The following is a 27689-nucleotide window of genomic DNA, read 5'->3' as shown; positions in this document are numbered from 1 at the left end:
TCACACTCATGTCAATCCATGACCCAATTTCACTTGGATTAATTTGACACCCAAGACTGTTTAAATGATCTATCTCTTCATCTGGTGCACCAACATTCCAAAAGAAATCCACCATATTTTGAATCAATGCACCTTGTGGGCCATACACTCGCCACGACAACTTGTCGGTGTTTCCTGAAACAACAAGCATATATTGAATCGATTGTCCAGGCTCAAGCGCATCAGGTTGTGGTGTCGAATCCATCCAATATTTCCAAAATTCAACTACATTCTCTCCTTCAGCTTGTAACCATGGGATCTTTGCTTTCACTTTCGCTATATTCTTTCTGCCATCACATTTCGCCTGTAACGCTCCTTGAATCGATACACTCGTTGTGTTTTGTGTCACTGGCGCCGTTGCAACAACAGGCGCTTGTGGCGCTGCACTCGCTGAATTTTGTGGTGCATTTGGCGTAGACACATTAGTTTGTGTTGTTACAGCAGGTGCTGTCGGTGTTGTCTTCGTGAGTGCTTTCCGTACCGCATTGAAAAATGATTCATGATCGATCGAATTTTCAGTCACTATGAAAAATACTCGTGGGCCTCTACTCATCACTCTTCTGTTCTATCCGTTCGAAAAATCACTCTATTCTTCTATTATATATAACTTCCTATAACAAACTTCAAGTTCCGAGAATTGATCGAAAACATAAACTTCTTGTTCTCACTAACATCTTTTGTTTCCGTTCCAGGTATTAACTCTATAAACCCTTTCGCTGACGTCGCCGTCTTCGACGCAAAATACCACAACCGATTCTCTTTCAACACAAACCAGCGCTTCTTCCACGTCTTCACTGCTCCTCCTTGTTTCTTCCCCCACCCTTCATACAGGTTTGGCCTTAAACTCTCTACTGATACATGTAAACTCTCTTGGTCTTCCGCCATCTATCGATCTTGTTCCATTCCAAGTTGTTCCCGTTTTTCGAGTTTTTGTGAAGAAGATACTAATTTTTCAAATTTTGTTTAAACTATAAGAGATTATTAAAAAATAGTTAAAATATTGCATTCATATTGTTCCTTCTTACCTAGAAAAATTCTTAATAATTTATTTGGTTTGATGCCTGTAATTGCCTATAAAGTTGAACTAATTATCAAGGTTTTCATTTTTTGTAGTTCTTATTTAAAATATAAAAAAAGATTTTCTCTCATTTGGATATAAAAAAATCTATATTTACTGTTATTAAGTTATTTTATATGTAAATAATATATAAACTTAAAAAACAACTTAGTTTTTATTGATTTGTATTACCAGTAAAAATATAAAGACAGTCTGGAAACGATATTTATTATATTAACCTTATTTATTGATTATGATTGGTTGATTTTTTTCTTTTTTACAACTCAAAAATTACAAACAAAAACAAAAAATAATTAATTCGATTGCCAACGATTCACGCTAAAAACTAAGAAACAATACTTTATTACATCAACTAACAAAACTATTTATTTGCTACACGACATAAACAAAAAAACATCTTGACATGTTCAAAAACGTGTTAACGAACACGCACCAAACGATCAAATACAATTATGAATCAAACGATTGTAACTGAAAAATATAAAACAACGAAAATCAAAGAATGAAAATGTGTTGTAAGTCGAAGATAGAGTTGTGGAGTTTCAGACAGCTAGTTTTTAACTCATCAATTTTTGAAAAATGTTATAAACTTTCCACTTAGTTTGTTAGCAACATTTACCGTTATTTTGTTCAAAAATATTACCAAATCAACTGTATTTATTAATTTTGAAATGTTTGAAAATGATTGGTGAAACGGTCTAAACCTTATTTATGTTATCAGTTGTGTTATTGGTTATTTAGTTTATGAATAGTTATATTTTAATATTTTTTGGACTTATCTCTTCCCGTAAGTTGGGACATTTTTATTTAAAATTGACAAAAAAACTTTTTGGGACTGGCTTCAGTCTTAAAACAGCGAAAAATATTTGTTTTTTAATTGTTTAAATGGAGATAAGCACTTAAATTGAAGTGGTTTCATTCAATATTTAAATTTATTTAAGTTTGAAATAACTAAAAAATTAAAAAAATGGGTAGTTTTATAAAAAAACTTTTTTTATCAACAGAAATATGATAATTTTGTTCAAAATTATAATTTATTTTTATAATAATATATGTAGTTAATTAATACATAATATTAACATTTAATATAAATGTTAATATTTATATATTATTGTAAACAAACATAAACTTAAATGCTTAAATCGGAAGGTAATTTTAAACATGAAAAACTATACCAATAATTGGATTATTGTAAACTATCAGAAAAATAATAATTGATAGTTACAGTCTGTCTTTAAACTTTATCTGGTACCTTTTGGACCATAAAGATTATAATATTCCAGTAAACCGTCCTCAAAATCCATTTGTTTCGAGTTTTTTTCACGTTTTACTTTATGCTAGATGTTTAGACAAAATTAAAACACTTTTAAGTCCACCAAATAAAGTTAAAAGACTTACTCCAATGAAAAAATGGATCAATTGTAAAATGTTATTTAAGAGATTTTGGAATTACACAACAACATCAATTTTTATTTTAAAAATAGTGATTATTATTTAACGAATGACTTTACTGATTTCCCAAAAATCTTTAAATAACTACTTAAGTAAAAAAATATGATAAAACGATATACATTTCTACCTTTTAAAAATAATACTTACCCCTTTTGGATTTAACATGCCAAGTTTTAAAAAACAAACAAAGCGAGAATTGAACAACTCGAATGACAAAAATACCAACATATGTATAATAATCGTTGCAAATAAAGGCATTTTTATTTTGTTTTGACGAAACTGTTCAAATTCAAACTTTTTGCTCTTTGCATCTAGAAGATTACTCATTGAACTATATTTAACTTTGTTATTTTTACCTCTGTTTTCGCAAATACATTTAATAGTTAAAATTATTAGCAATTAAAAAGATAATTAAAACAAAATGGATTATTTTTCTAATACATTGTTTTCAACTTTTCTTGTGGTTCTGTAATGTTTTTTGGAATTATTTTCTTCGAAAACGGAACTTTTAAATAGTAATAGATTGCTTTATTTTCCTATTATTATAAACAATACAACGTATTTAATGGCAAAAAACAGTGAGTTCAGGACTTTTCGAGCTCTAAAAAGTCAACAAATTTTGTAATCAGCGATTTATACAGATAAATAATTATTATCGAGTAAAAACCACAACTTTTATTTAAAAAAGTATTTGTCTGAAACCAAATTAAAAAAAAGGTTACTCAAGAAATGCCCAAAACAGAACGAAAGATCGAAAAAGTTTCAAAAAGATTTTTTGTACTGTTTAAAAACACTCTGGAGAAAAATCATATTAAATAATGACGACAGTTTTTGTGGTGAAATGGAATTAATTTCGTTGTATATAAATCGGATAACACAAAAATCAGTCATGAAGTCTTCGCTAAATAAAACACCAAGGTTCATCGAAGTGAGGAATTTCCAGGTCTACGAAGGAATGGTTCTTCTTTCACTTATCAACACGAGGTTTAACATCACGCTACGAATACCAAATAAACGAGCCAATGTTTACGAACAGATATTAATGGTTGATTCTGTGTGGAACAAATCCATGCGGATTGATGTAAAAAGTTATATTAAACAACGTTGTGACGAAAGAATGAAAATTGAAGTGAAATCTGGGTTATCACCAAAAACAGCTCTCAGAAGACGACATAACAACACTATAATCGAGACACTGGTATTCTTGATTGATTTGGTTCTAGAAATGGGATACTTTGTGGAAACAACAGAGTGTGGAGGGAAAAAAGGAACACTGAAAGAAGAATATATCAGAACTATATTTAAAAACAACAGTGTTGTGTTTAACGAAAAAAGTCTTTGTTTCTATGGGAAAAGAATTGGAGATTATGTGACTTCCCGTGAAGTCGTTTATGGATCAATAATGATTCATGAGAATGATAAGACTATACAGAATATTATTGTGTTGACCAAATTGTGAATTATTTATTGCTTTTATACAAATTGTATGAAAGTTGGACAAAAACACTATTTAATTGTTTTTTAGTGGTAATTTTTATTAAAAATAATAGCTTCCATGAAGCTTTTGTCTAACCATAATTCAATTCAATTTATAATTTAATATTTTTACTTAAAAAAACAAAATCCTTTTTCTTTTTCAAGATTTTTAGTGATTTATGTAAATTAATAATTATCCATACATGTCTAGCTCCGTGTAAATACTCGATCGATATTATTAATTGTATACAAATATGGCATATTGGTTGATTGTTATAAAATAATTAACGATTTTATAATTCTTATTGATTAATATTGTTCTTTCGATTGTAACTTTAATTGATTTTGAAGTAAAAAAATAAATATTTTTTTAATAAACAAATCGTAATCCAGCTTATATTATGTAATTCATATTTGAATAAACAAACACAAAAGAAAATAACAGTAAAAATCAAAGTATAAGTTGCAAAGAACTTATTTAAGTTAGAAAAATAGAATTGAAAAATGAGAACCAAATTTTGATCGTTTTTTTAAATCACTAACTCTTTCGTATATTAATTATTTTGGACACTCTGGTACGTATAAGTTTAATTAAATCAAATAATTGTATTAGTTATTAGATTATTATTTGTAAACTCACTTTGTTATTTATGCTTTAAAGTTTACAACACAAACAATTGATATCTGAGTTTTGTATTCGAAATCTGTTTTGCAAACGTGTTGATTCCTCAGACTGAAAAACTTCGTTCTGAAAAATAAATGAAGACCAATTGTTTGACTAGTAATTTTCTTTTATAGTAAGAAGTTTGTATGATGTAATTCTTTATTTATTTGCGTTTAATAGTATTAACCCGAAAAATGACAATATTTGTTTCTGTTGTAAATAATTAAAAATATTTATTTTTGAAGACTACCCGAAATATTTAACAAGCTGTTGTATTACACTTCAAGAAATAAACCTTCTTGTTTATTTTTTAATAAATATAAATTATAAAAATATTTTATATTTTTTAATTGTTGAATTTATTAAAATATATTATTAAAAATAAACTATAACTATATTATATTTTAAAAAATATAATAAATTCTAATTATAATATTACCATACTTATCCCATTTCCTTTCTATTTTTTTCTCATAATCTAAAACCTCATTTCTATTCCCGAAATATCATTAGTGTCATCAACAAATATTGGTGCCAAAAAAATAAAACGGAGTTATTGATTCTTAAGATATAATTAGTTGATTATCACAATGATTTAATTACTATTCTTTCCCCACTATTTGCGCTTAAGGGTTCTAACATCCGACAAATAGAATGAATCACAAATAGAGCAATTATTCCTTTTATTTTTCGTTATAATCTTTGCGACAAAACTTGAACTAAAAGGAAAACGCAACTCAAAAACACTTGAATGGACCAAAAAGAGCAGCACCACTTCCGGTCACGAAGCAAAAAGGCTCTATCGACCGCAATGCTTGTGTACAACGTGTTGTATATCGGAGGCGCCATCACATTCACAAAAACAAAGCAATCAAACTATGCGCTAAAAGTCCTTATTGGCAAAGAAGTTTTAATTGATAACGTTATTTACAACGAAGAATCAATGTCTGAGATATCAGACTCCTTCTGTCAGAAGACTCGATCAATCATTTTGGAATATAAAATGAACCGAGTCCGTGAAATTGACATCGACAAAACGTGTTACACAAAGGCACTCAATAAAAAAGCGGAAACAAAGGACGCAACACCAAAAACACTCATCACAATATGTCGAAATCGTGAAGCTGCGTTTTCCAACTTTTTGGCACACATTCTTATCGAACATAATTTCGTCCTTCACATCACGATAAAAACGATTAAAGACTCGACTAACGTCCAACCATTTTACGTGTGGGACGTCGTAACAGATAGTTTTGGTAAATCAGTTTCGCTTGAGAATGACGAAAATATATTTTCATCAATGGTCCAGAAAATCATTTCAAAAGTTCACTCAAAGCGAAGACTTACTGCAAATGACATCTTCGGCCCGCTCACACCAAGCGCATTTGTTCCTTCGGACACGTCTACGTTCGAAGTTATAGTCGACAGCCGTGGAAACCACGACTTCAACACCCCATTCTTGTAACTTGTTTTTGATTTAACTTATAATTCCTTAGAATAATAATATTTGTTTTTGATTTGAAAATTGGATAAAAACACTGAAAAATGCATGTTTTTATTTTTTTTAAATCAAAAATAAATATGGGATTTATTTTTGATTTATTTATTTCGTACTTTTTTAATTCTAATTGTGGTTGATTGGTGTTGTAATTTGTCTATTTTATATCCAAACCATTAAAACGTCCGTTATACTAACTAGTTTCATTTGTTGTAAATTATACTTGTATTTTTATTTAACTTTTTAATTCAAATTATAAATTATTTTTAATAATACTTTTTAATACAAAATTTATTATTATTATTATTATATTTTTAAAGTATTTGTCAAGAAAATCTCAAATTTTTTCTGTTTAAAATTAAAAAAAATCATTTTAAATAATTAAAAAATTATTAGTTAATATATTTTAATTATAATTTATTAAAACATATATTTGGTATATAATTTATTTTCTTATATAGTTTATTAAAATAAAATTTAATACAAATAAGTAAAAATAAAAATAGAAATAATAATAAAACCAATAACTATATATTATAATTTATTAAAATTAAAATACTAGACAAGTCGTCAATAGAATTTATTCGACAGCATTTAATTAAAATGAAAAATAGAAACAAAAGATGTGTTATTTTTCTTTTCACGAACATAATACATTAAATTAAAACAAGCTTCCATAAGAAGCAGAAAAGTTCGAATAATAAACTACTCCATCCGTCGACCCTGTCATAAGCATTGAATCGTCGAAGCTAACACAACTCACTGGAGACTCATGTTGGTATATAACAGTTTGTTTTCCTATCCAATTAGTAGTGCACTCATAAGACAATACAAGTCTATCTGTAGTCCCCACCACAAATCTTCTATTATAACATTTCAAACAATTGACATAGGAGAATGTAAGCCTTCTTGATGCGGCAAATTTGTTAGTCCTCATGTCGTACAACAATATCATCCCTTTAGCACCACACACAATATTCTCATCAAACCCGTCAAAGACTTGAATGGTTTTATTTGTTAACGGCGCTTTAAAAGCAACGCCATCACATCGCAAGTCATATCCAATAAGACACCCATCGACTCCAGAACTGACTACTAAATTTTCAGCAACTTTATCTGCATGAAGTATCTTCCCATCGTGGTGTTTGTACTGATTCACAAGACTTTTCAGACGAAGGTCGTACAAATCAACAACACCACTTTTCCACGCAATCATCGTGTTACAGTAATCAGTGAATTTCATCCCATCATATTCACACGTTTTCGTCACATTGTGCACTTCGTCAAATTTGTTGTAATACACTTTGACCTCCCCATCGGCAAATCCAATTAACATCTTCTCGACTTCGTGATTCGTCTCAACTGCGCGGATTTTCTCTTTAAAAAAGAACTCGTAGTAACTCTGGTAGTCAGAGTATCTCAGCCGCTTAATCCTTCCCTCCGAAGTCCCAACAAAGAACGTTGAGTCGACTAATCGAGGAAAGAGAAAGTCGACAGGAAGGTGTTCATACACTTTGATCCTTTGTTTAATCAACGGTGCTTTGTTCTGCCATTTGTGCCTTATTATCATCTGCTCATTGACTATTTCAAAGAAGTTATAATTGCTTCGTGGAGAAAGCCGAATGGTCGAGTTCAAATTTGCTTTATAGAATGTATAGGGGTTCAAGTACTTGTCATAGATGCCATGCCAGATCTCGTCTTCATTCTTGACAATCAAATAAAATCGTTTACACGTCGCCATAAAAGCGACTAAATCCGCCAATGGAAGTTGGGTCAAGAATAAGAAGAGAAGCCGCCGGTCAAGTTTGGTGATGTCTAACCCGACACCCTGTGGCGGGCACTTCTCGAGGGGGACAATTACTTTGAATTTGTGTTTGATCATCTGGGCCTGCATTATCAGTGACGACAGCAGAATCTTTTTTGACAGTGTAAATTCGTTGTCGTCAATTCCACATAACTGAAACGACGAGAAATTTTCTATCCCGACTCTTTCGAGTAAAATGGCGTCCATCAGAATTGTCAACTTTCTTTTGCGAATGGGCAAAGGCAAAAATTGGAATTGAGGACATCGGAAATGATAATAAAAGTCCGAGTAGGGACTCCCATCTATTCCAATGTTAATTGACTCGGCACATAAAACAACTTCAAAATGATCGTCGTTGTGCTTTTCAGTACACATCTGCTTTGTTGTCCGACACGCCGTGAAAATAGTTCCTTCGACTATTCTGGATGTGTACACGATATCAGACGTGGACACGCCTTGACCAAAAAGTGTCGTTTCAACGTGTTGGAAGAGAAGTTTCTCTGTTTCACGAATTGTCTTACAAACAAAGAAAATGGGGGACTTTGCGATGTGATTATATAAGCTTTCGATAAGCTTGAGAACATCAATTCTAAACTTTGATTTTCCTATTATGACCACTTCTGAGGCTTTTTCATTGCAAAGCATCGTGAAACATTTGTTGGAGTGGATCACATAAGGGAAGAGAGAAGTTTGGTCGACACGAGTCAGAAAGTCTCTCTCCATCTCCAACATTACTAAACCCTCTTTGTTATAGTTCAGAACCTCCCCGAAGTTATAAATGAATTTCCTTTGGTGGTTAATATAAAATTGGTATGTTCTATTTGTGATCTTTGTTTTGTCGAGTTGGATCTGTGTGATGACTTCCACCCCATTCTTTTTATTGGTACAGAGAAATGCATAGTATATACAATATGAGGGGTCATACTCAGCGTTAATAAAGAGAATGGAGTCATCACTCTTTTGGCATTCTTTGATATAACTCAGTTTAATCCTCTTTTCTTCAATCGAAGTCTTGGCTGATATGTATACTCGATTGCCTTCAACGCGATCAATCAAAACATCGGGAAATAATAACTGAACCAACTTGATGTTGTCTATAACCCTCCCCACTTTTTCTAAATTACTCGCAAATAAGCCAGTGGATCGAATGGTAACAGTACTCTCGTTGACAGATTCATATGTCTCTAAACAATTTACAGGTGGAGATATGACACTCGGTATACGGACCCAAGTGTGCTTGTTTTTTAGCATATCTTCAATAACCTCATCAACTTTCATATAAGAAAAAGTAGTTTAGTTTCTTTTCTTTGGGTAATATATTTTTGCTCTACTGTATTGTGTTATTTATAGCGTTTTTTGGTGTAATTTTCGTGCACATAATTAAACAAACAATCTTTAATTGTTTGTTTTGGAATTTCACTTGAAAATATTAAAAAACGATTGAGCTATGAGTTTTAGTTTAAAAATAGTTTTGAAATATTGGTGTATTTTATTTTTTTTAACTTTTAATAATACTTTTGAAATATTATTTATTATAACATATAATACATTTTTTTGGTCTGATTTAATTTTAGTTTTTTGTTGGTGATTGCAATTAAAAAAAAAATTTTAATAAATTTGTAATTTGATTTAAATAATTCAATAATTAAACAAATTATTGTTAAAATTAAAACCAGGCGGTTCCAAAATAATTATTGCCGAAAATGTGGTATTATAACGTACGAATTTATAAGAGAAAATGAACTTTTTGGTTATTAAATGGGTAATTAGCATCGGGATTTTGGAAACCTCTGATTAAAACTTAATAACTAACAAGTATAAGTTCAACAAAATAACAAATATTTTAATAAATTATTATTAATCAACCATAATTAATCTTGTTTGTTTAATTACATTTATATTGAAAAATTAAATAAAATATTATTAAAATATTATTTTTTTTGTTCTCGAATTTTTTTAGCAATTTTTTTTTTTTTAAATAACTAAAAAGCTAATTTACTTTATTTATTTCAAATTTAAAATATATTGTTATTTAAATTTGTTTTCTATTACAATTTCGGGATTATCTGTGATTTGTATTATAATTAATTTTAATTTGATTTTGTTATTGTTTTAATAATTTAATTTAATTAATTTTGTTTTAATCAATTAAATTAACTATATAAAAATATGATAATTTTACTATATTTTGATACCAACTTTTAAAAAGTTGTTTTTATTTATAATTTATTATAAATTATAAAAATTAAATTAATTATACAAATATATTTTATTATAGAAAAAAATTATTTTTTTCAAATAAAAAAAATCACTATTTTTTACACAAAAAACACAACAAATACTTAAATTAATAATAATAGTAATTTTACTAAAGAAATAACTTAATAAATAAACTTAAAAAAAATTAACAAGAAACCATCACCAACCCCATTTTGCAAACTCCAAAAGAGAACCGTTAATTATTAATTAATAATAACTAAACCACATTTATTAGTAAATAATCCTTATCAACGTTGAACTGAATAATTTAGTGGATGTTTGCCTTTGACGAGAACGGTCGACCATTTATCATAGTACGTGAACAAGAAGAGAAGAAGGAGAACCGACTGAGAGGCGTCGAGGCGACACGTGCACACATTCTAGCAGCCAAAACTGTCTCAGACATTTTGAAAACCTCCCTTGGTCCAAAGGGTATGGACAAAATGATGGTCTCACAAGACGGAGATGTCACTGTATCGAACGACGGTGCCACGATCATGCAAGAGATGTCCATTGACCACCCAATTGCCAAATTATTAGTCGAGCTTTCACAGTCACAAGACTCTGAGATTGGTGATGGGACAACGGGGGTTGTTGTCTTTGCCGGTTCGTTGCTCGAACACTCGCTCAAATTAGTTGAGCGTGGTATTCACCCAACCCGTATTGCGATTGGGTATGAACAAGCCGCTCAAGTTGCCGTTGACGAGTTGAAGAGAATTGCCATTCCTAAGGAGAAGATGGATCGAGATGCCATAGTAGCTGCTTGTGAGGTAGCTCTTGGCTCCAAAATAGTAAACAGATGCAAAAGACACTTAGCCGAGGTGTGCACTGATGCTGTCTTGGCTGTCTACGACAAAGAGCGAAACGATGTCAATATGGACTTGATCAAGTTACAAACAAAAGCCGGAGGACAAATGGAAGACACTGAATTAGTCCAAGGGCTGATGCTTGAGAAGGAGTTCTCACATTCGCAAATGAAGAAATCAGTTGAAGATGCTAAGGTATGTATCTTGTCGTGCCCATTTGAGCCCCCCAAGACCAAGACTACGACTAACATGAATGTCACCAGTGTCGAGGCGTATAATCAGTTGTACCAACAAGAGCAAGACTACTTCAGAATGCAAGTCCAACGCGTGAAAGATGCTGGAGCGAATGTTGTGTTGTGTCAGTGGGGGTTTGACGATGAAGCTAACCATTTATTACTGAGCAATGGGATCAATGCCGTCAGATGGGTTGGTGGTGTTGAGCTTGAGCTGCTTGCTATTGCGACGGGTGCCCGCATAGTTCCCCGCTTTGAGGAACTCACTGCAGACAAACTTGGGAGTTGCAAATTGGTGCATGAGATGTCATTTGGGACCACTAAAGAAAAGATGATCAAGGTGGAGGGGTGCCCGAATTCGAATGCGGTGACCATTTTCATTCGAGGTGGGAACAAAATGGTGTTAGCGGAGATTGAGCGATCGATCCACGATGCGTTGTGTGTTGCGAGAAATTACTTGAGAGACGGAAGAGAAGTCTGTGGTGGTGGATCTGCCGAAATTGCGATGTCCCTTGTTGTTGCCGAAGCCGCTAAAAAGTGCACAACTGTCGAACATCATGCCATGTCAGTGTACGCAGACGCGTTGTTGTCGATCCCACATGCACTTGCAGAGAACTCTGGGTTGAACGCGATTGAAACGGTCGCACAAGTGAAACAAATGCAAATTGCAGAAAAAAGCTCGGTCTATGGTATCGACTGCTTACAACTCGGGACTACTGATATGACGAAACAAAAAGTATTCGAGTCCCTTCACTCAAAAACTCAACAAATTCTGCTTGCAACCCAGGTCGTCAAAATGATTTTGAAGGTCGACGATGTCATTGGCGCGGCCGGACAACAGAGATAAGTGAATCAGATTTTTTGACGTTCGATTTTGGTATTTTTATTCGTTTTGAGGAAACTAATTAAATGTATTATACTATTTAATATATTAAATCATTTATGTCTAATACATTATTTTGAACTACCAACAATCATCTATTTTAATAAAATAAATAATAAAAATTACTATAATTAATACTATAAAAGATTAATAAAAAAACGAGTTTTTTTAAGTCAAATTTGAACGAAAAGAGAAAAGTCGTTGGCTTAAAATAGAGTTGAACAAAGAAACAACAAATTTTTAAAGTGCACTAAAATTGCACACATATGACAAAAGAGATCTTGAGTCGAGACGTTTCTGGTAATCAGTACTTTCCTTCATTTGGGAGTAGCTACTCGTACTCACAACACCAAAACAAGGTCCTCCTCCAAAAACGAGAAGACCTGAAACACGAACTTTTGATCACACAAAAGCTCTGGTCGGCCTTTCCAAGTGCGGACGAATACATTTCCTCAAAGAGAACGTTAGAACCCCAAATTGACTTGGAAAGATCTTTGGAGGAGAAATCATCCATCAGCTGTAAACCCCCAGAAATTCGACTTTCGACAGCTAAGGTCTTTCGGTATCGCCCATTTTCTTTGATTCTGACGATGAGCTCGACTTGGAGAGAAAAGAAGGGTTTGAGCTTTGAACAAGTCTTCCAATCAGTGACCGCACTCAAGTGTAAGAAAGAAGGGGAAGAAGAGGAGTTTGCGACGTGCTCACAATGTGGAGGGAAGAATATTATAGAGATTGGAAGCTCGACGGGGTCATCATATCAACCCACCGTCTCCGACGATAAGACGGAAATGTATATCTTCGACCACTGCAAGACTAACTGTAGTTCATCAAGAGACCACCACAAGAAAAAGCTTCAAATAGTCATCACATTAAATGATGAAAAGGTCGTTACTGTCCCTTTCTCTATTCAAGCAAGAGAAAAAAAGACTTCGAAAGGGAAGATCGCACAAGCACTCAAACAAGAACAACAACAAGCTGAACAACAACAAAATATTCAACCGACACCACCAGTCAACGTGTTACACACCATCACACCAACTCAGAACTTTAATCAGTTTAACCCAATCCAACAACCTACCACGAGCTCCTCTGAACGTGTTGCCGTCTTTGTCTTCTCAACGTGTTTACAACAGAAAGAGAGTGTATTGCTCATTCAGAATTACAAGACGTATCTTGAGAAAATAGAAGGGTTTGTCAACATCAGAGTGTCATTCCTGGAAGGATTGGTGTTCGTCTTTGTGTACTTCATGGACGTTGCGCATGCGGAGGAGTGCGTCTCGATGACTAAAATGTTTGTGAACAACGACGCGCGATACCCTAATATGTACAAAAAGAAGTTGGCCGACGACAACTTGGCGATTTTACTGACAACGTTCCATAACTGGAATGACGTCACACAAGCCCCTCCGACGTTCTTCCCACAAGCCCCATTTTAATATGAAGACATTGATTTTTTTTATTAGGAATTGAGTTTAATAGCACAAACTAAAATAATTCAAATGGTGAAACTTGAAAAGGTTTTCATAGCAAATGTTGTGCTCTTTGTGAGTGACACAAAGTGTTTAGAAAGTATCGGAAATGTCAATAAAAAGTGTTTTGACGCTCTTGGAATGGTGAGACAATATCCGTATAACTTGGTATATAAAAGCCCAGTAGATATGGTGCGTGCAATTAAAACAGTGTCTCACGTGAAAAGAATTCTTCATAATTTGGAGTCTATTTCTCTCCCATTACATTTGCTCGCTGTTTGTGGACCAGTCTTTGAACATCTTCGATTAACTCACGTGTATAGTTTAGATGATATTCCATCGTTTTATGGTGACAAAATTGTATCACTGAAAATGACGCTTTTAAAACTCAGTGAAATTGATTTGACGAACTTTATTAACTTGAAAACAGTTTGTCTTAAATGTGATGAAATTCCATATGTGAAGTTAATGAAGTACCATAGATATTCATTGATCAAATTGATAACAAACACAGACAATTTCTGTGAGCAAGTCACTGCTTTGAAACAATATGACATTGAAAATATAGTTATTGTATATACTTCAAATGTGATATCGAACACTTCTAAATCTTTTTTATTAAAGAATCCATATATACAAATGTGTATGAAAGGTGATATAGAGTCTTTAACTGAACATGTGGTGTATCTCCAAAATAAAAAGAAGACGTTTGTGTTCACACACAAATTTCCAGTTTCATCGTTTGAGTCCTTTTATAACACTTATCTCCCACATTCGGTTAATTACTCGTCTTTGGCAGAGTACAATAAAAACGGATTTAACCAAATCACTTCACTCTGTTCATTCTCTTCAAACTTCTTACCAAAAAGTGTAAAACAATTGACTATGTCATCACCACTCTTCACATTCGACATTAAGAACTATACATCACTCACTGCATTCTCTATAGAAAATGCAAAGTTCGCGTTTTCACTGCCAACCAATTTGATAGAGCTGACTTTTATACATTGCACACCAGGTATCGACATGAACGAAAATGAAATCAGAGGGAAGCCAGTGAATTTCAATATCTACAATTTACATCGACTTAAAGTGTTCTCAAATTTTGCAACAAAGTGCAATTTCACATCATTTAAAAGACTCACTAACCTTACAAAAATTTCATTACACGGCTCACCTCTCCATATCGAAAATGCAAATAAAGTGTTTCCTTGTGGATTAATTCAGTTATCAATCGATCAACAAACAATTCCTCAAAAGTCGTACTTACAGGAACTCACAATTATCTCAACTCAGCAGTGTCCACACAAACTGATATGTCACACAGAACTCACGAAATTACTTGTGAACACAATAGCAGACAAAAACGCGTTTCCAAGTTCTCTCCAAGAACTTCACTTAAAGTGTGTTGCAAACTGTGTGAAGCACTTGGACTTATCTGGAGAACCTTCTTTGGTCAAAATCAACATCTCAAGATGCTTTGGTGATTTATTTATCCTCCTTCCAGACGACTTGGAGACGCTATACATAGAGAACACTAAAAGGTGTTTTGTTATAAATCGCACACCGCCAACAGTGGAGTGTGTTGTAATTGTTGACTCTCCTTTTGACGCTTCAAGAATCAATGCTAAGGTTCTTCAAAAAATTAGAAGACAAATAGACTCTCTCTAAAAATAGATAATACAAAAATTCATTATTTAATTCCATTCACTATTATAGACCGTAACAGCCGTTCGTTTGACCGAGTTGTCCGCCCTAAGAGTGCACCACATTTGATAACCGTCCGACATGCATTCACCACTAAAGAGTCAATATCAATTGTCATTAATTTATTATTAAACTATAATTAATTATAATTATAAAATTGAGGTTCTAATGTTATTCCAATACAACAAACCTTTGTGCAAAAAGAATATTTTGAATCCTTCACCGTGTTCGTACCATACATCCTCAACATAAGGAGGAAATGGAATGATTTCGTTGTGACAAACAACATTAATTTTGTACTTTGTGTTGTCTTGAGTCTTGACATGTGGCGTCACAACAATGAACAAACAGTTCATTTTCGAGACAAAAATAGGGTCAACCACATCAGTGTCGTCTTCCTTTTCTTTGAAAATGATGACAACGACATCATTTCCTACAAACCGCTTTCTCTCAAGTTGTTCGTCATTTGTGGTCGAAGGAAGAAGGGGAGCAACATGAAACGCAATTTCAAATCCACAGAAATTTGTGTAGTAAAAGTGACTGTTGGTGTCGGCATGAACCACGTCAAGGCCTCCACTGTATCTCTCCCATCCTTTCACTTCCTCCTCTTTCGATATTAAATTCATGAACTTCCAAAACGCCTCTGAGCACTCCGTGTTCTTGTACATCTCCAACTCATGTGTTTGGCCACCTTTTGCATACAACACACCAACTCGATGCTCACACACTATGTTGAGGTCCTCAAATTTGACCAACTCCTCCAAGAACTTCGACTTTGCTTTAATTTTGATTGGCGTCTCGGTGATTCCCATACTGTCTTTCCACCACGAAACACAATTTTGGTCACAAGGCAGTGTGAACCGATGAATCCCTTTTGGTTCAAAGACAAGTACCAGTTGCAGAATAAGACCCTTCTGGTAGCACAAAATGGTTCCACTCTCTTCGAATCCATAGAAGATCGACCGCGCTATGTGTAATTCATTTATACGTGTAAAAATAAAAGGTGACGTACGCAATGTACACAAGAAACAAACTTTTTCCATTGAAATACGACTTAAAGAACGAGAAGTTTGTCTCGATGTCAACAAATTGATAGAGCCCCAAGTCAGTGTTATGTGTGAATGAGTGTATTGAAGACTCTACGTGCATTCCATTTGCTTTGACGGAATTCAAATCGACGTTAAACGATTCTGCGTGTTCAGTCCACTCTTCTTTGGGTAATACCAGTGATGACCAACAGTCGTATTTCTTCCTGTTATTATCTTCAAATGACTCAATCAACACACAGAACATTTCTTGCTTGACCAAAAACCTTTTATTAGGTCTTACAATTTCAGGGATAAGTGAAGGGTAGAGGGGAACACTCGGCGTTTTAAAGATGACCTCGCACCTCTTTCGAATCTCCTCATCTTCGTCTATGCCATTCCCAAAGACGTTTTTAATAGTAGTGATAAGAGGGATATCCTCCATTAGCGACAATTTCTCTCTCTTTGGTCTCTCGAAGGTCATAAAACTTTTTCTAAAGACCTTTTCCTTAGGCTTTTTTGGTGTTCTTTTGGGGTTGGGAGTAGTCGGTCTTTCATCTGGTTGTGGTGATTCTGATAACGCGAGTTGTGTCATTTGTTCAGATGAGAGTGCACTTTTGTGTGATCTAAAGAAGGTGAAGAAGGACTTTTTGTCGGTGTCTGCGGGTTGAGTAAAGCCTTCTGAAGCGGATGTTCTGCGGGTTAGAAAAGAAAAGTGATTTGTCTTTGGCTTTTCTTCCATCACAATAAAAGAATGAGTTTGTTGTTATTCTTTTTTTCTACTCAAAAAAATCCGTTTTTCTACTCATTTGATTTTTTTCAATCAATAAACAATTTATACATTCTGACTTTTTTTATTAGGTTTCTCGTTTGTATTTTTATTATTATTATTCAATTATGTTATTGTACAGTTGTATGGAAATTAAATTATTATAATTTAAATATTACTATCAATCAAATCTATCTTGTCAAAATGTTAATGGTGTGAAAAGTTTTCAAATGATTTTATCGGTTATTCAATTATCTAATACTTCCATTTCTTGTATACGAGTATTATTTTTATAATTGTGGTTTTCCGATATAATAACAAGATGTTGTAATAGAAATAATTTATACTATAGGTTTCTATTATAGGTTTTTGTAGTTTAGCCAATTCAAACCAAATTCTGATGGTTCTAGTTAACAAAAATAAACTAGTTTTCAATCAAATTATAATATATACTATTTTCTATATTATATTTTATAAATATATTAATATATAAATTTAATACAACAGATAAAAAAAATAGTAAATATGTAGTTAAAAAAACTATACTATATTATGAAACAAAGTAGAGGAATAGACAGACACATAATTCAATTTTGTTTGAAGATGAAATTTTGAAAGATTGCGGTACCTAAAGAGACCTGTGCATATGGGTCGACTACAGTAACTTTTCTTACTGGAGGGAGAGCAGCGACCAATTTTGTCATCGTTGCCTTCTTGCTAAATATAAATACTATTCTTTACTAGTAACCGAACTATACCTAGATGCCACATGATAGACTCCATTTGTACAAATAAAATTCGAATAGAACACAGAACAAACGGTTGTGGGTAGATTTTTTTGACCAAATCTACCATTGAGTGTGGGAGAATTAAAGGATTTCCTTGTGCGAATAATTCAGCGGGTTGGAAGGAGTCGATGTTGAGTGGGATAATTTTGACGACTTTGCTGACGTATTCGAATCGCTTCATATCATTTGACCCGAGTATAAGCCGATTTGTTTCTTCCATTTTGATGACGACATTCATCACCATGTCTTGTGTGATTTTTGGACACGTTCTGAGTAAATAAACAAAGAGTTGTTTGTCCAAAAAAGAAAAGAAGAGGTTGACGTACTCTTTCACAAACAGTTCGTCGACTTTCATCTCTTTCATACACTTCAAAACAGTGGTCACGGGGTTTAACACGGCCTCAGACTTATTTTTCGATTTGACATTAAAGAAGAGATCCTCAAAAAGTGTTGTTTTTGCATTCGAGAAGTCCGTCAGAGCAGTTAATATCCCCGACACACACTTCTCCATGATCGCGCGGAATTTGTCGAATATCGTTTGGTCCATTGTAAGTCGCGTTTTACTCATACAAGTCCACGCATACACACGCAACACCGTCGACAGCCAAAAACACAATCTCTTCGGACACCCTCCAGACAAGTGGATGATGCCGTTAATAATTTCAAACAGTCGTGCTAACACGTGTAAGTCGGGTTCTATAAACAACTCGTCGTTTTCAATATGCGAACAAATGATATTTGACATCGTCGAGTTATTCCCATCAAAGGACATGTCATTATTTAACATCACTCCATCAATGAGGAATAAGTAATCCGCTTGGGACTGGAACTCCGAGTTCGTCACTGATGGCCCCTCTTTCTCTAATTCGTCTTTTTCAACTTTTAATGTTGTGATTTGTTGATCCAACTCGTCTAAAGCCTTCTCGTTGGCTTCAAACTGATCTTTTAAGTCATCAAGTCTCCGCATTAATTCACCTATCGAATTGGTGTCTTCGCGAAAGGAAGTCTCTTGCGACGTTTCTGATTGCATCGAAACATGTGAAGTCCCAATTCGCTTCTCAATCGCGGCAGAAGCACCCTCACTCACAACTATACTGTACGGCGACGACACCGACCTGTTCGGTAAGACTCTCTTGCTTCATCACAATAAATAGTTTGTTATTAGTTAATTTATTATAAAATGTAGAATTTGTCTTGAAAAGCAAGTGTGACAAACGAGTTCTTCTCGGCACAGAAAATCGATATGATTGCCTCGGAATATCGCAGCGGACCATCGTCGAAATTACACTTAAACAATTTTTCCTCAAATCTGCAATACTCGGCCAAATTGATTCGGACTCGTGCGATCACCTCTTCCTTCGCTATTTTACACTGTGAGGCTACTAACGAGAGAATTAATTCTTTCTTCTTGAATGAATCACCATTTTGGAGAAGTCGAGTGTCAAACACAAACCGTGAGTTGATGTTTGCACAGCCTTCATTCACTAACACCATCTTCAACGTCCCACTCTTCTTCTTCGACCCACGCCACCACTTCATAAACACTACTCGGTTGTTCACTTTGTCAAGACCAGTAATCTCACGTATTTCAACAGTAAAGGTAAAGACTTTTGTATTACGTTTCCGAGAAAACATCGCCTCTCAATTTTCAAGTTCTTTTCAAAGTATAATTTAATTTATTTGTTAATACATTATTTATTGGTGAAAATACTATTTTGAAACTATTTGTTTAATACATTGTATTTTAAAGGTGATTATTAGTTTAATAGTAATTTGATAGATATAAGTTAAAATAACAATAATTTTAATAAAAATTCACTTAATCAAACATATTCAAAATTAACTAGTAATTAGATAGTAAAAATAATTATAAATTTAACTAATAATATAATAGTAAAATTTTTAATGAAAAATAAATTATAATAAAATAAGTTATAATACAACAATACCATTTTATCGGAAAATAAAAAAATATCCTGATGATTTTTAGTAAAAAAACACCAAAATATATTCCGATACCAATAATAATTAATGTTTTATCAATAATCGTTAATTACTTTAAAAAACAATAAAAAATTAGAAACAAATAGTTTAAGATATCACATATCATGGAATTCGACATCGCTTTGATTTTCTTTAATAGGCTCGAAGACAAGGTCCTTCAAATCTCTTTCATCCAAGTCGGTCATAATTTTCAGATTTTCAATTTTCAAATTTGGTTTAAGTAAAGGCAAATGTGTTGTGAGTAGATTTCCCGCATTTTGTGGTGTGTTATTTTCACCACTTTGCTCTATTCGAGTTTTGATATTTTCATACCCAGAAAGGACACCTCTCAGCTCTTTGATTTGTACCTTCAACCTTTCTTCTATTGAGCGTTCTTGAAATGGAACAACAACGGGAAGTGTTTCGGCGTCGTTAACAGGTGGTGTTAACATGTCTTTCAAATCCTTATTTGGTTCGACCCACTCATCATAATACTTCTTAAAGCGACTTATAAATCTCTGCGAACTACTAACATCAACATACATTCTCCAAGCCAATGTAGTAAAACGCGTCACTATCCCGCTCTGTTCAAAAGACTCAGTTATCATTTTATGTATTCCAGAATGTCCAAAGGTCCCAAGAACGTTACCAAAGACTATTTTTTGAGCATCAGAATAGAGTGGAGTCCTCCCCTTCGACAAATTGACTTCTTTCTCACACAAAGTCGACAACAAGTCTTTAATAACATTCAACTTCGCGCATTCTCTCATCGAAGTGTTTGTCATATGCAAACCCATTTTTGCTTCATAAAGACACAACTTAAACGGGTCGACGACGTTCTCTGTACTTTCGTGGAAAGTGTGAACAAAGATGTTGTTGATGTTAAAATGGCGTTTCAGAGTGTTAAGTGTATGAACACCCGCAGACATAAGAATAAGACTGGGCTCTTTCTGAGAGAGTCCCAGTTGTGTCTTCGTTGCGCTGATTGTCTTTAAGACAAAGTTCAACACCCACATCTCAAAGATCTCTTGTGTGACGTATCCCGTCTCAGACTTCATGAAAGTGATGTGGTCAAACTCTTTTGCTACACTTAAAGCAACCGTGTCCTTCAATACAGTAAATGCAGTACAACAACTCTTTCCGTCCAAACTCGTCATTGTGAGCATTGAAATCCTTTTGGGGACCTTTCCAATCCCAACTTTGATGGTGTCTGTGTCGACACTCTTAGGTAACATGATCTCCACTTTTTTGTCTAATTCACAGACATCATCTTGTAGAGAAATTTCACTGATATTAAAGACTAAACAAGCTCGTGTGGTGTTGTACTTTGAAAGTGAAATATAGTTGTTGATGATATCTATAGGCTCCACTGTAAGACCACAAAATGGCTTAGGAGTTCCAGAGACCATTTTTAAATTGAAGTCCTTTGTTATAATCTTTCTGAGAGTGTCCCGTGAGATGTACTTGTGTTGCACTGTTTTAATAACTTCCATTAAAGAGCCCATTGTAATTGCAAATTTCTGGTCTAACACGTATCGAACAAACTTTTGAAGGACTAAAAGAGTCAACGGCTTAACAACATATGGACGACCAACACACTTCCTTCCATGCTGTTCGTCACTTCTACTACACTTCTTGTCTTTATTAACTCTCCCGTGACTTGTTCCTAATAAAACAGCACATGACCTATCCGTGCAAAATGACGTTTTCCCATAATTCTTGAAAATAAAGCCAACTTGTGCTCTCAAACTCACTTGATTGAATAAGAGAGGATTCATTTCAAGCTGTACTAAAAGATGTCCTGCATTTTCTATGTCTTTTTTGGTGTACTTGTCTCCAGGACTACTTGTGTTGTAATTCGTTCGAAGCGCATCGAGTGTTGGGACGGGTGGCTTTAACGTCTTATACGTCTTTGTCGTCTCCGGGATCTTCGGAAGAGCACTCTCGGGTAAAGCAGAGCAGTCTATTAATAATTTGGAAGCAATTAACTCAGAAAAATGTAGTGAAGTAATGATGTACACGTGTTCTTCTTGACTGTTAAAAGGATTCGTCGGGAATTCTTCTGACATTTTCGTCTTTTCAAGTTGCAATAAAAGAAAAACAGGGTTACAATCAAGTGGTTTTATCTTTTTCCTTCAAAATAAAAACTACAAATTTACAATTAAAAAACTATTAAAAGTATTATTCCAATAACATGAGAAGTCGTTTTTGAATTTTTTAAAAATTTTTTAAAACATTTAAAAACAACAGCATTTATTACGACAGTTTACCACAATCAAATAAAATCATTGTTTATTAATAAAAGTATTATATATATATAGTAAAATGAAAGCAGCACAACTTGTATAATGAAATGCCATGTTTCATGTTCTTTGGTTACTTTCAAAAGACTATAATAAGGCATTACAACATGTATAGAACTATTAAAAGAGATGCTGAGCGTAAATATATCTGTGGAGGTTCCACGATGTCCAGAAACAACATTTACTTACAAACTCGACCCCACCAGTCCTATACAAAAGCTGGTGGATGAACTTTGTGAAAAAGGGAATGTGAAAGATAGTGATCAGTGCGCACTGTTTTTAGAAAATGGCGTTATCACGGACCAAACGATAGGAAGTATTAAAGATGGAAATATATTGAAACTGGACTATGCCCCAGAATTTTCCGCTCGACTTGCTTATGACCAACTTTTAAAAGCCACTAATGTGGAAGAGGTCAAAAGGATATTCTTTCAAATGAGAGGGAAGACTACAATACCAAGTTATGTAGCCGAATTTGCTCGACTTGGAGGGATGGACGTGATCTTAGAAAAGGTGACCAAGTGTGAAGGGAATGTTCAAGCATATGGCTTAGTCCTCTTAAGAAACGTCATGAGTTTTGACTCAGGGATGCAGAAGTGTGTGAGCAACGAGAACATGATCAATTTCCTATTCTCATTGGTTGATGTGGGTGTTGTAGCAAACGCATGCCGACAAGCCCTTGATTTACTGTTTGTAGCAATTCACTACGGTGGCTTCCAAATGCTATGGAATGCGGTTAAAGAACGAGCAAGCAAAAGAAACGAATTGCCTTTAGCGAATGTTGTTAATTTGATGAAGTCTGATGACATCGAAACAGTTGGAAATGCCATCACTTTACTGAATGGAATACTGAAAGTAGCCCCACAAGACAAGAAATATGGCATTCGTATGAAATTGAAATACCAAAGCGTCCACCACATTCTTGTCGATTTAAAGAACAAGGCGTGCAAGAATGAGTTAAAAGAACAAATCAATCAATTAGAGAAATACTTCTATTCTGATGAAATCATTAAAGGGAAGAAGTCACTAGCGAATACCATAGACAAAGAAATGGAACGAATGCGTAAATTAAAATTAGACAATGAAGCTCAACAAAAGGAGTTAAACACTTTGAATGATCTTATTAGAGACATGAACAGTAAATTGCCGACGTATCGAAGTGAGTTTGATGCCGTTAAAAACGACATTGATGCCATTGAAAAAGAGATCGAACCTCTAAAACAAAGTCTTTTAAGAAAAGATATCCTCAAAGCAATGAACACAATGTCTGAAGATGAGCTACGCAAAGAGTGGGTGAAATACAAAGTGCTGTTAGATAGTGTCCAACAAGAGAAAGCAGAATTAAATAAGACAGTTGAAGAGAAACAAGCCACTGCTATTAAGCAACCAATGCTCACGCGTTCCCAACAAACTTTTAATACTCCCCGCGACAAAGTCCGAACAACAAAATTCCTTGAGACAAGAAAAACAAAACCAAAGACAACAGAAAAAGTCGAATTGAGAAAGGCTGAATTAGAACCCCAAGAAAAAGTCATTCGAATACCTTGGAGAAGACTTGTGATCACACCAAACCCAAAGAAACCAACGATTTGGGACGACATGAAAATCACTCATGTCAGAGAAAAACAACTAAAGACCATCTTCGTCTCAGAAGTCACCGTAACAAACTTCTCATACATCGTCGACGCTCAGAAACTCGTCGCTTTGTCCGTGTTGTACTCTAAACAACCGAGTGAGTCGAGATTGTATGAGGCATTCACTTTAATGTACTCAAAGGCCTTTGACCAAAAGACGTTCGACTTACTGAAGAAGGCACTTCCGACTGAGGCGGAGGCGTTCCAGCTGATGTCAGCGCAAGCGTTGAACCCCCCGGAGACGCTAATGAAACGAATTGCGTTGAGTAAGAACATCTTACAAAAGATAGGAGTCTGGTCGCAAATCAAAAGTGTCGAGAAGGCGGTGGACGAGATACGTGAGAAGGTATCTACAGTTGAGCATGGTGTTCGAGTGTTGAAGAAGAGTAGTGCATTGAAGGAAGTCTTTTCTGGTGTGTCGTTTTATAATGGGCAACTGCAGTTGTATGATTCCAATGAAGGGTTTGATATGTCTTCTTTATTGTTGTTTAAGAACATGAAAGTACAGACGGGAGAAACTATGCTCGACGTGTTAGTGAAGAACTGTAAAGAAATTAAAGTGTTTTTGAATGAACTCAGAGATGTTAAAACAGCAGCTTTGACTGATTTGGAGGGAGAAATTAAAAAGGCTCGATGTGTGGTGAGTGAAGTCGAAAGAATGAAAGACGAATTAAACCAATTGAGTGAAGAAGATATGAACGTCGTCACCGCTGAGGTCGGAAGAGTCAAAAGTAAAGCTATGGACGTCATCCAATATGGCGAAGATGTGTTGTCCAATTTCTTTACATTGATATCGTGGTGCTTCTTCTCTCAACAAATACAAAACGTCGTTGACACTCGCCTATTCTTCGGAATACTCGCTTCATTCCACGCTAATTTGTTGATGTCTAAAGCTATCAACAGACTCAACGCTTATGACCAAATGAAAAGAATGAGAATTAATAAGGTCGGCGGATCAGATAAAGATACAGATCTTATGCTCGACATCATCGAAAAGATTAGATCGGGTGAAATTGGTCGACAATTCCTCAAAAAAACTACTTCAAATAAGTGAGAGGTTCTTTTATTAGTTAAAATAGTATTAAAATGCTATTATTAATTACTGAGTAATAGAGGTATTTAATTAATAATTATAGTATATTAGATATATTACTATATTTTATTTAATATATAAATAATATATTAAATAATAATAGTTAATTTAATACTATTAAATTATAATTATAAATATAATAACAATGATAATTTCCAACTCTTCACAACAAATAATTAAAAAAATGTTTTTGTTTTCAATACTAAAAAAAATTTATTAGAAAAAATTTGGTAAAACGATTATTAAAAGAAGTAAAAACAAGAGGACAAATCAAATTTTAAACAAAATAATTTGTTACACACCATCTTAAATAGATTTGTTTTTATAATCAAATTAGTTTAAATATTAGTCTTATTAATTTAATTCAAAAATTATAATCAATTTAAGTTTTCTGTTTGTAAAAACAAGAAATACAACACAAAAAAATACGCTACAAATCGGGAAGAAAACAAACACATATTTAAACGGATTTCACATGTAAGTAATTACACACCGTTTTACAAAAGTTAAATCGAAACAAATTATAAAACAACTAATAAAGAATAAAAAATCAATTAAAAATCAACTAGTGTTATGAACCACAAAAATATTGAAATTCAGAAGGACAAAAAATGAAGAACTCGAAAAAGATAAATCAACAGACCCACTTTTTTTGCCGCAAAAAAAAATGTGTATTACCACTGTTAAAAAAGTCAACGAATTTTTTTTATATAAAATCGTGCAGTTAAAAAAAAAACACTCTTCAAAGCAGAAATGCACATCAACCCGATGAAATCAAAAACACCACAAAAAGAGTATGAAAATAGTAAAAAGATAGTTAATAAATGTTAAATAAATAGTAAAAAGGGAGGTTCGGACAAGAACTGGAATTGAATAATATATTATATGAAATTCTTACTGTTTGCATTACTGTGTTTGTCCTATGTACAAGCAGTCGAGGATGACCACGAAGTCCAAGACGTTTTTGACACAGATGAGGATGAGTTTAATTTAGAAAATGAAATCGCGTCTGATGAAGACGATGAAGTTGACATCGACGACGAAGAAGAAGAAGATAATGAGGAAGAGGAGGATGAAGAAGATGATGATGATGACTTCGAACTCTCCGATGACGACGATGATGAAGATAGACGACGAAGAAGACACGGAAGATCATGGAGAGGAAGAAGAAGACATCACCGCCGTGGGGGGAGAAGACACCACAGAAGATATAGCCGACATAACAAAAGAAGACACAATAGAAAGTGCCCAAAGGGAAGAAGAGGTAAGAAGTGTCGAGCAAGACTTGCCCGTCTTAACGCGCAACGACGAAAACAAGCCGTTGTCAAAAGAAAGCAAGTTCAAGTGAAGAAACAAGTCAAACGTGTAGCTCGCAAAGCAGTGAAAGCAGTCAAGATGTCTGCTCGTGCTGCCATTAAGTACTTCAAGAAAGAGAAATTCATCGGCAAACCAATTAATGCCCAACTCGAGAAACAAGCTGCTCAGGCATTGTTGCCAAAGTACGAGGCCATCTTAAAGAGAGTCGACCTTAAACAACCGACCACTGAGAAACAACAAGAGAAGGCGAAAGAAATGGTCCACAAGTTGAAAGGTATTATACAAGGAAGATACTCCGTCAAGTATATTGCAGAGGTCTTAAGAGAAGCTGCTGAACAGATCAACAAGATCAAATTAATGGCATATAAGAAGACAGCCACATGCTCTTGTAAGGCGATGAAGACCGTCAGAAGACAATTGAAAGGACTGAAGAGAGAATATCGAAAGATGAAGAGTCAATATACCGATATAACAGGGCAAATCAACGCTTTGAAACAACAATTAATCAACGAGAACATCGTCTCGATGTATAAGGAACGAACTCTTGAGCTTGAGTATAAGCTGAAGATTCAAAGACTGCTGAAGGAGAAATGCAAGCTGAGACTTGCGATGAAAACAAACAAAGTGGCCGTTGCAATGACGACTAAAGTGGAGAAGGCTGTTGAGAAAGCCGAGAAAATTGCGAAGAAGGCGATTTTGAAATCCGGAGGAGACGTCAAAGTGATTCAAAAAGCTCAAAAAAAATTGAAGGCCGCTCTGAAGAAATTGGTTCCAAAGAGTGAGGCGAAGAAAATGGTCAAAGAGATTATGGTGAAGGAAGTGAAGAAGATGGCGAAGAGCGCTGATATCCCAAAGAAAGAAATGAAACAGATGTTAAAGAAGGTAGAGAAGAAGGAAGTAAAGACTGAGGAAAAGACGGAGGAAAAGAAGAAGGAAAAGAAGAAGGAAGAGAAGAAGGAAGAGAGTCCCGTCGAAAAGCAAACTAAGGAAGTAGTTAAGGCTGTAGCGAAGCCAAAGAAAGTCGCTAAAAAGGCGATTAAAAAATGCCATCTTATATTACAAGACACTGCAAAGCAAATGGAGAAAATCACTAAGTGTACCACTAAGAAGTGCCAACAAGACAATGAACTTGTTGCACGTTTGACGGACCAGATCTACAATAAAATTGTTGCCACCAAATAAATTCTTTTTTGCTTCATTTTGGTTGAATGTGTTTTACTATAAGTATATAGTAAATCAATAATATAAAAACAGTAAAACTTCCCAAAAGCGGGAGGGTGTGGTTAATTTGTTCTTTCAAGAGCGGGCATTTTTAGCCAATCAAACCTTAATTACCGCTCGATAGAGAACTCTATTTATAGTTTCAGTCTCAAAAATGCCCGCTCTTGAGAGAACTTGCTCTTCAGAGG

General features: G+C 34.1%; 12 protein-coding genes across 12 annotated transcripts; 7 read left to right on the top strand and 5 right to left on the bottom strand.

Moving 5' to 3' along the window:
• Positions 1-2: 2 nt before the first annotated feature.
• On the bottom strand, positions 3-924 carry EIN_370400 (PH domain containing protein; the record flags this gene model as incomplete). Its single annotated transcript, XM_004259411.1, has 2 exons — positions 3-584; positions 662-924. Coding segments are annotated over 2 exons (845 nt in total), but the record flags the coding sequence as incomplete, so codon positions are not given.
• A 2534-nt stretch (positions 925-3458) lies between these two features.
• Positions 3459-4028, top strand: EIN_370390 (hypothetical protein; the record flags this gene model as incomplete). The annotated part of the gene is made up of 1 exon (XM_004259410.1): positions 3459-4028. One exon carries the CDS (start codon positions 3459-3461, stop codon positions 4026-4028), a length of 570 nt encoding a protein of 189 aa, XP_004259458.1.
• Positions 4029-5460: 1432 nt separating this feature from the next.
• EIN_370380 (hypothetical protein) lies at positions 5461-6174 on the top strand (the record flags this gene model as incomplete). The annotated part of the gene is made up of 1 exon (XM_004259409.1): positions 5461-6174. One exon carries the CDS (start codon positions 5461-5463, stop codon positions 6172-6174), a length of 714 nt encoding a protein of 237 aa, XP_004259457.1.
• Positions 6175-6868: 694 nt separating this feature from the next.
• On the bottom strand, positions 6869-9289 carry EIN_370370 (hypothetical protein; the record flags this gene model as incomplete). The annotated part of the gene is made up of 1 exon (XM_004259408.1): positions 6869-9289. One exon carries the CDS (start codon positions 9287-9289, stop codon positions 6869-6871), a length of 2421 nt encoding a protein of 806 aa, XP_004259456.1.
• A 1256-nt stretch (positions 9290-10545) lies between these two features.
• On the top strand, positions 10546-12156 carry EIN_370360 (T-complex protein 1 subunit epsilon, putative; the record flags this gene model as incomplete). The annotated part of the gene is made up of 1 exon (XM_004259407.1): positions 10546-12156. The coding sequence occupies one exon, from the start codon at positions 10546-10548 to the stop codon at positions 12154-12156; it is 1611 nt and encodes a 536-aa protein (XP_004259455.1).
• Positions 12157-12458: 302 nt separating this feature from the next.
• On the top strand, positions 12459-13628 carry EIN_370350 (hypothetical protein; the record flags this gene model as incomplete). Its single annotated transcript, XM_004259406.1, has 1 exon — positions 12459-13628. One exon carries the CDS (start codon positions 12459-12461, stop codon positions 13626-13628), a length of 1170 nt encoding a protein of 389 aa, XP_004259454.1.
• A 63-nt stretch (positions 13629-13691) lies between these two features.
• Positions 13692-15332, top strand: EIN_370340 (hypothetical protein; the record flags this gene model as incomplete). Its single annotated transcript, XM_004259405.1, has 1 exon — positions 13692-15332. One exon carries the CDS (start codon positions 13692-13694, stop codon positions 15330-15332), a length of 1641 nt encoding a protein of 546 aa, XP_004259453.1.
• Positions 15333-15354: 22 nt separating this feature from the next.
• Positions 15355-16988, bottom strand: EIN_370330 (rap GTPase-activating protein, putative; the record flags this gene model as incomplete). Its single annotated transcript, XM_004259404.1, has 3 exons — positions 15355-15461; positions 15559-16335; positions 16403-16988. The coding sequence occupies 3 exons, from the start codon at positions 16986-16988 to the stop codon at positions 15355-15357; spliced, it is 1470 nt and encodes a 489-aa protein (XP_004259452.1).
• Positions 16989-17749: 761 nt separating this feature from the next.
• EIN_370320 (hypothetical protein) lies at positions 17750-19585 on the bottom strand (the record flags this gene model as incomplete). The annotated part of the gene is made up of 3 exons (XM_004259403.1): positions 17750-17879; positions 17983-19065; positions 19167-19585. The coding sequence occupies 3 exons, from the start codon at positions 19583-19585 to the stop codon at positions 17750-17752; spliced, it is 1632 nt and encodes a 543-aa protein (XP_004259451.1).
• Positions 19586-20049: 464 nt separating this feature from the next.
• EIN_370310 (hypothetical protein) lies at positions 20050-22002 on the bottom strand (the record flags this gene model as incomplete). Its single annotated transcript, XM_004259402.1, has 1 exon — positions 20050-22002. One exon carries the CDS (start codon positions 22000-22002, stop codon positions 20050-20052), a length of 1953 nt encoding a protein of 650 aa, XP_004259450.1.
• A 363-nt stretch (positions 22003-22365) lies between these two features.
• On the top strand, positions 22366-24924 carry EIN_370300 (hypothetical protein; the record flags this gene model as incomplete). The annotated part of the gene is made up of 1 exon (XM_004259401.1): positions 22366-24924. One exon carries the CDS (start codon positions 22366-22368, stop codon positions 24922-24924), a length of 2559 nt encoding a protein of 852 aa, XP_004259449.1.
• A 924-nt stretch (positions 24925-25848) lies between these two features.
• EIN_370290 (neurofilament heavy polypeptide, putative) lies at positions 25849-27462 on the top strand (the record flags this gene model as incomplete). The annotated part of the gene is made up of 1 exon (XM_004259400.1): positions 25849-27462. The coding sequence occupies one exon, from the start codon at positions 25849-25851 to the stop codon at positions 27460-27462; it is 1614 nt and encodes a 537-aa protein (XP_004259448.1).
• Between the last annotated feature and the right edge of the window lie 227 nt (positions 27463-27689).

Source organism: Entamoeba invadens (genome assembly GCF_000330505.1).
Source record: "Entamoeba invadens IP1 unplaced genomic scaffold scaff_1105074726357, whole genome shotgun sequence".
Lineage (NCBI taxonomy): Eukaryota > Evosea > Mastigamoebida > Endamoebidae > Entamoeba > Entamoeba invadens.
This window is presented reverse-complemented; position numbering and strand designations above follow the sequence as displayed.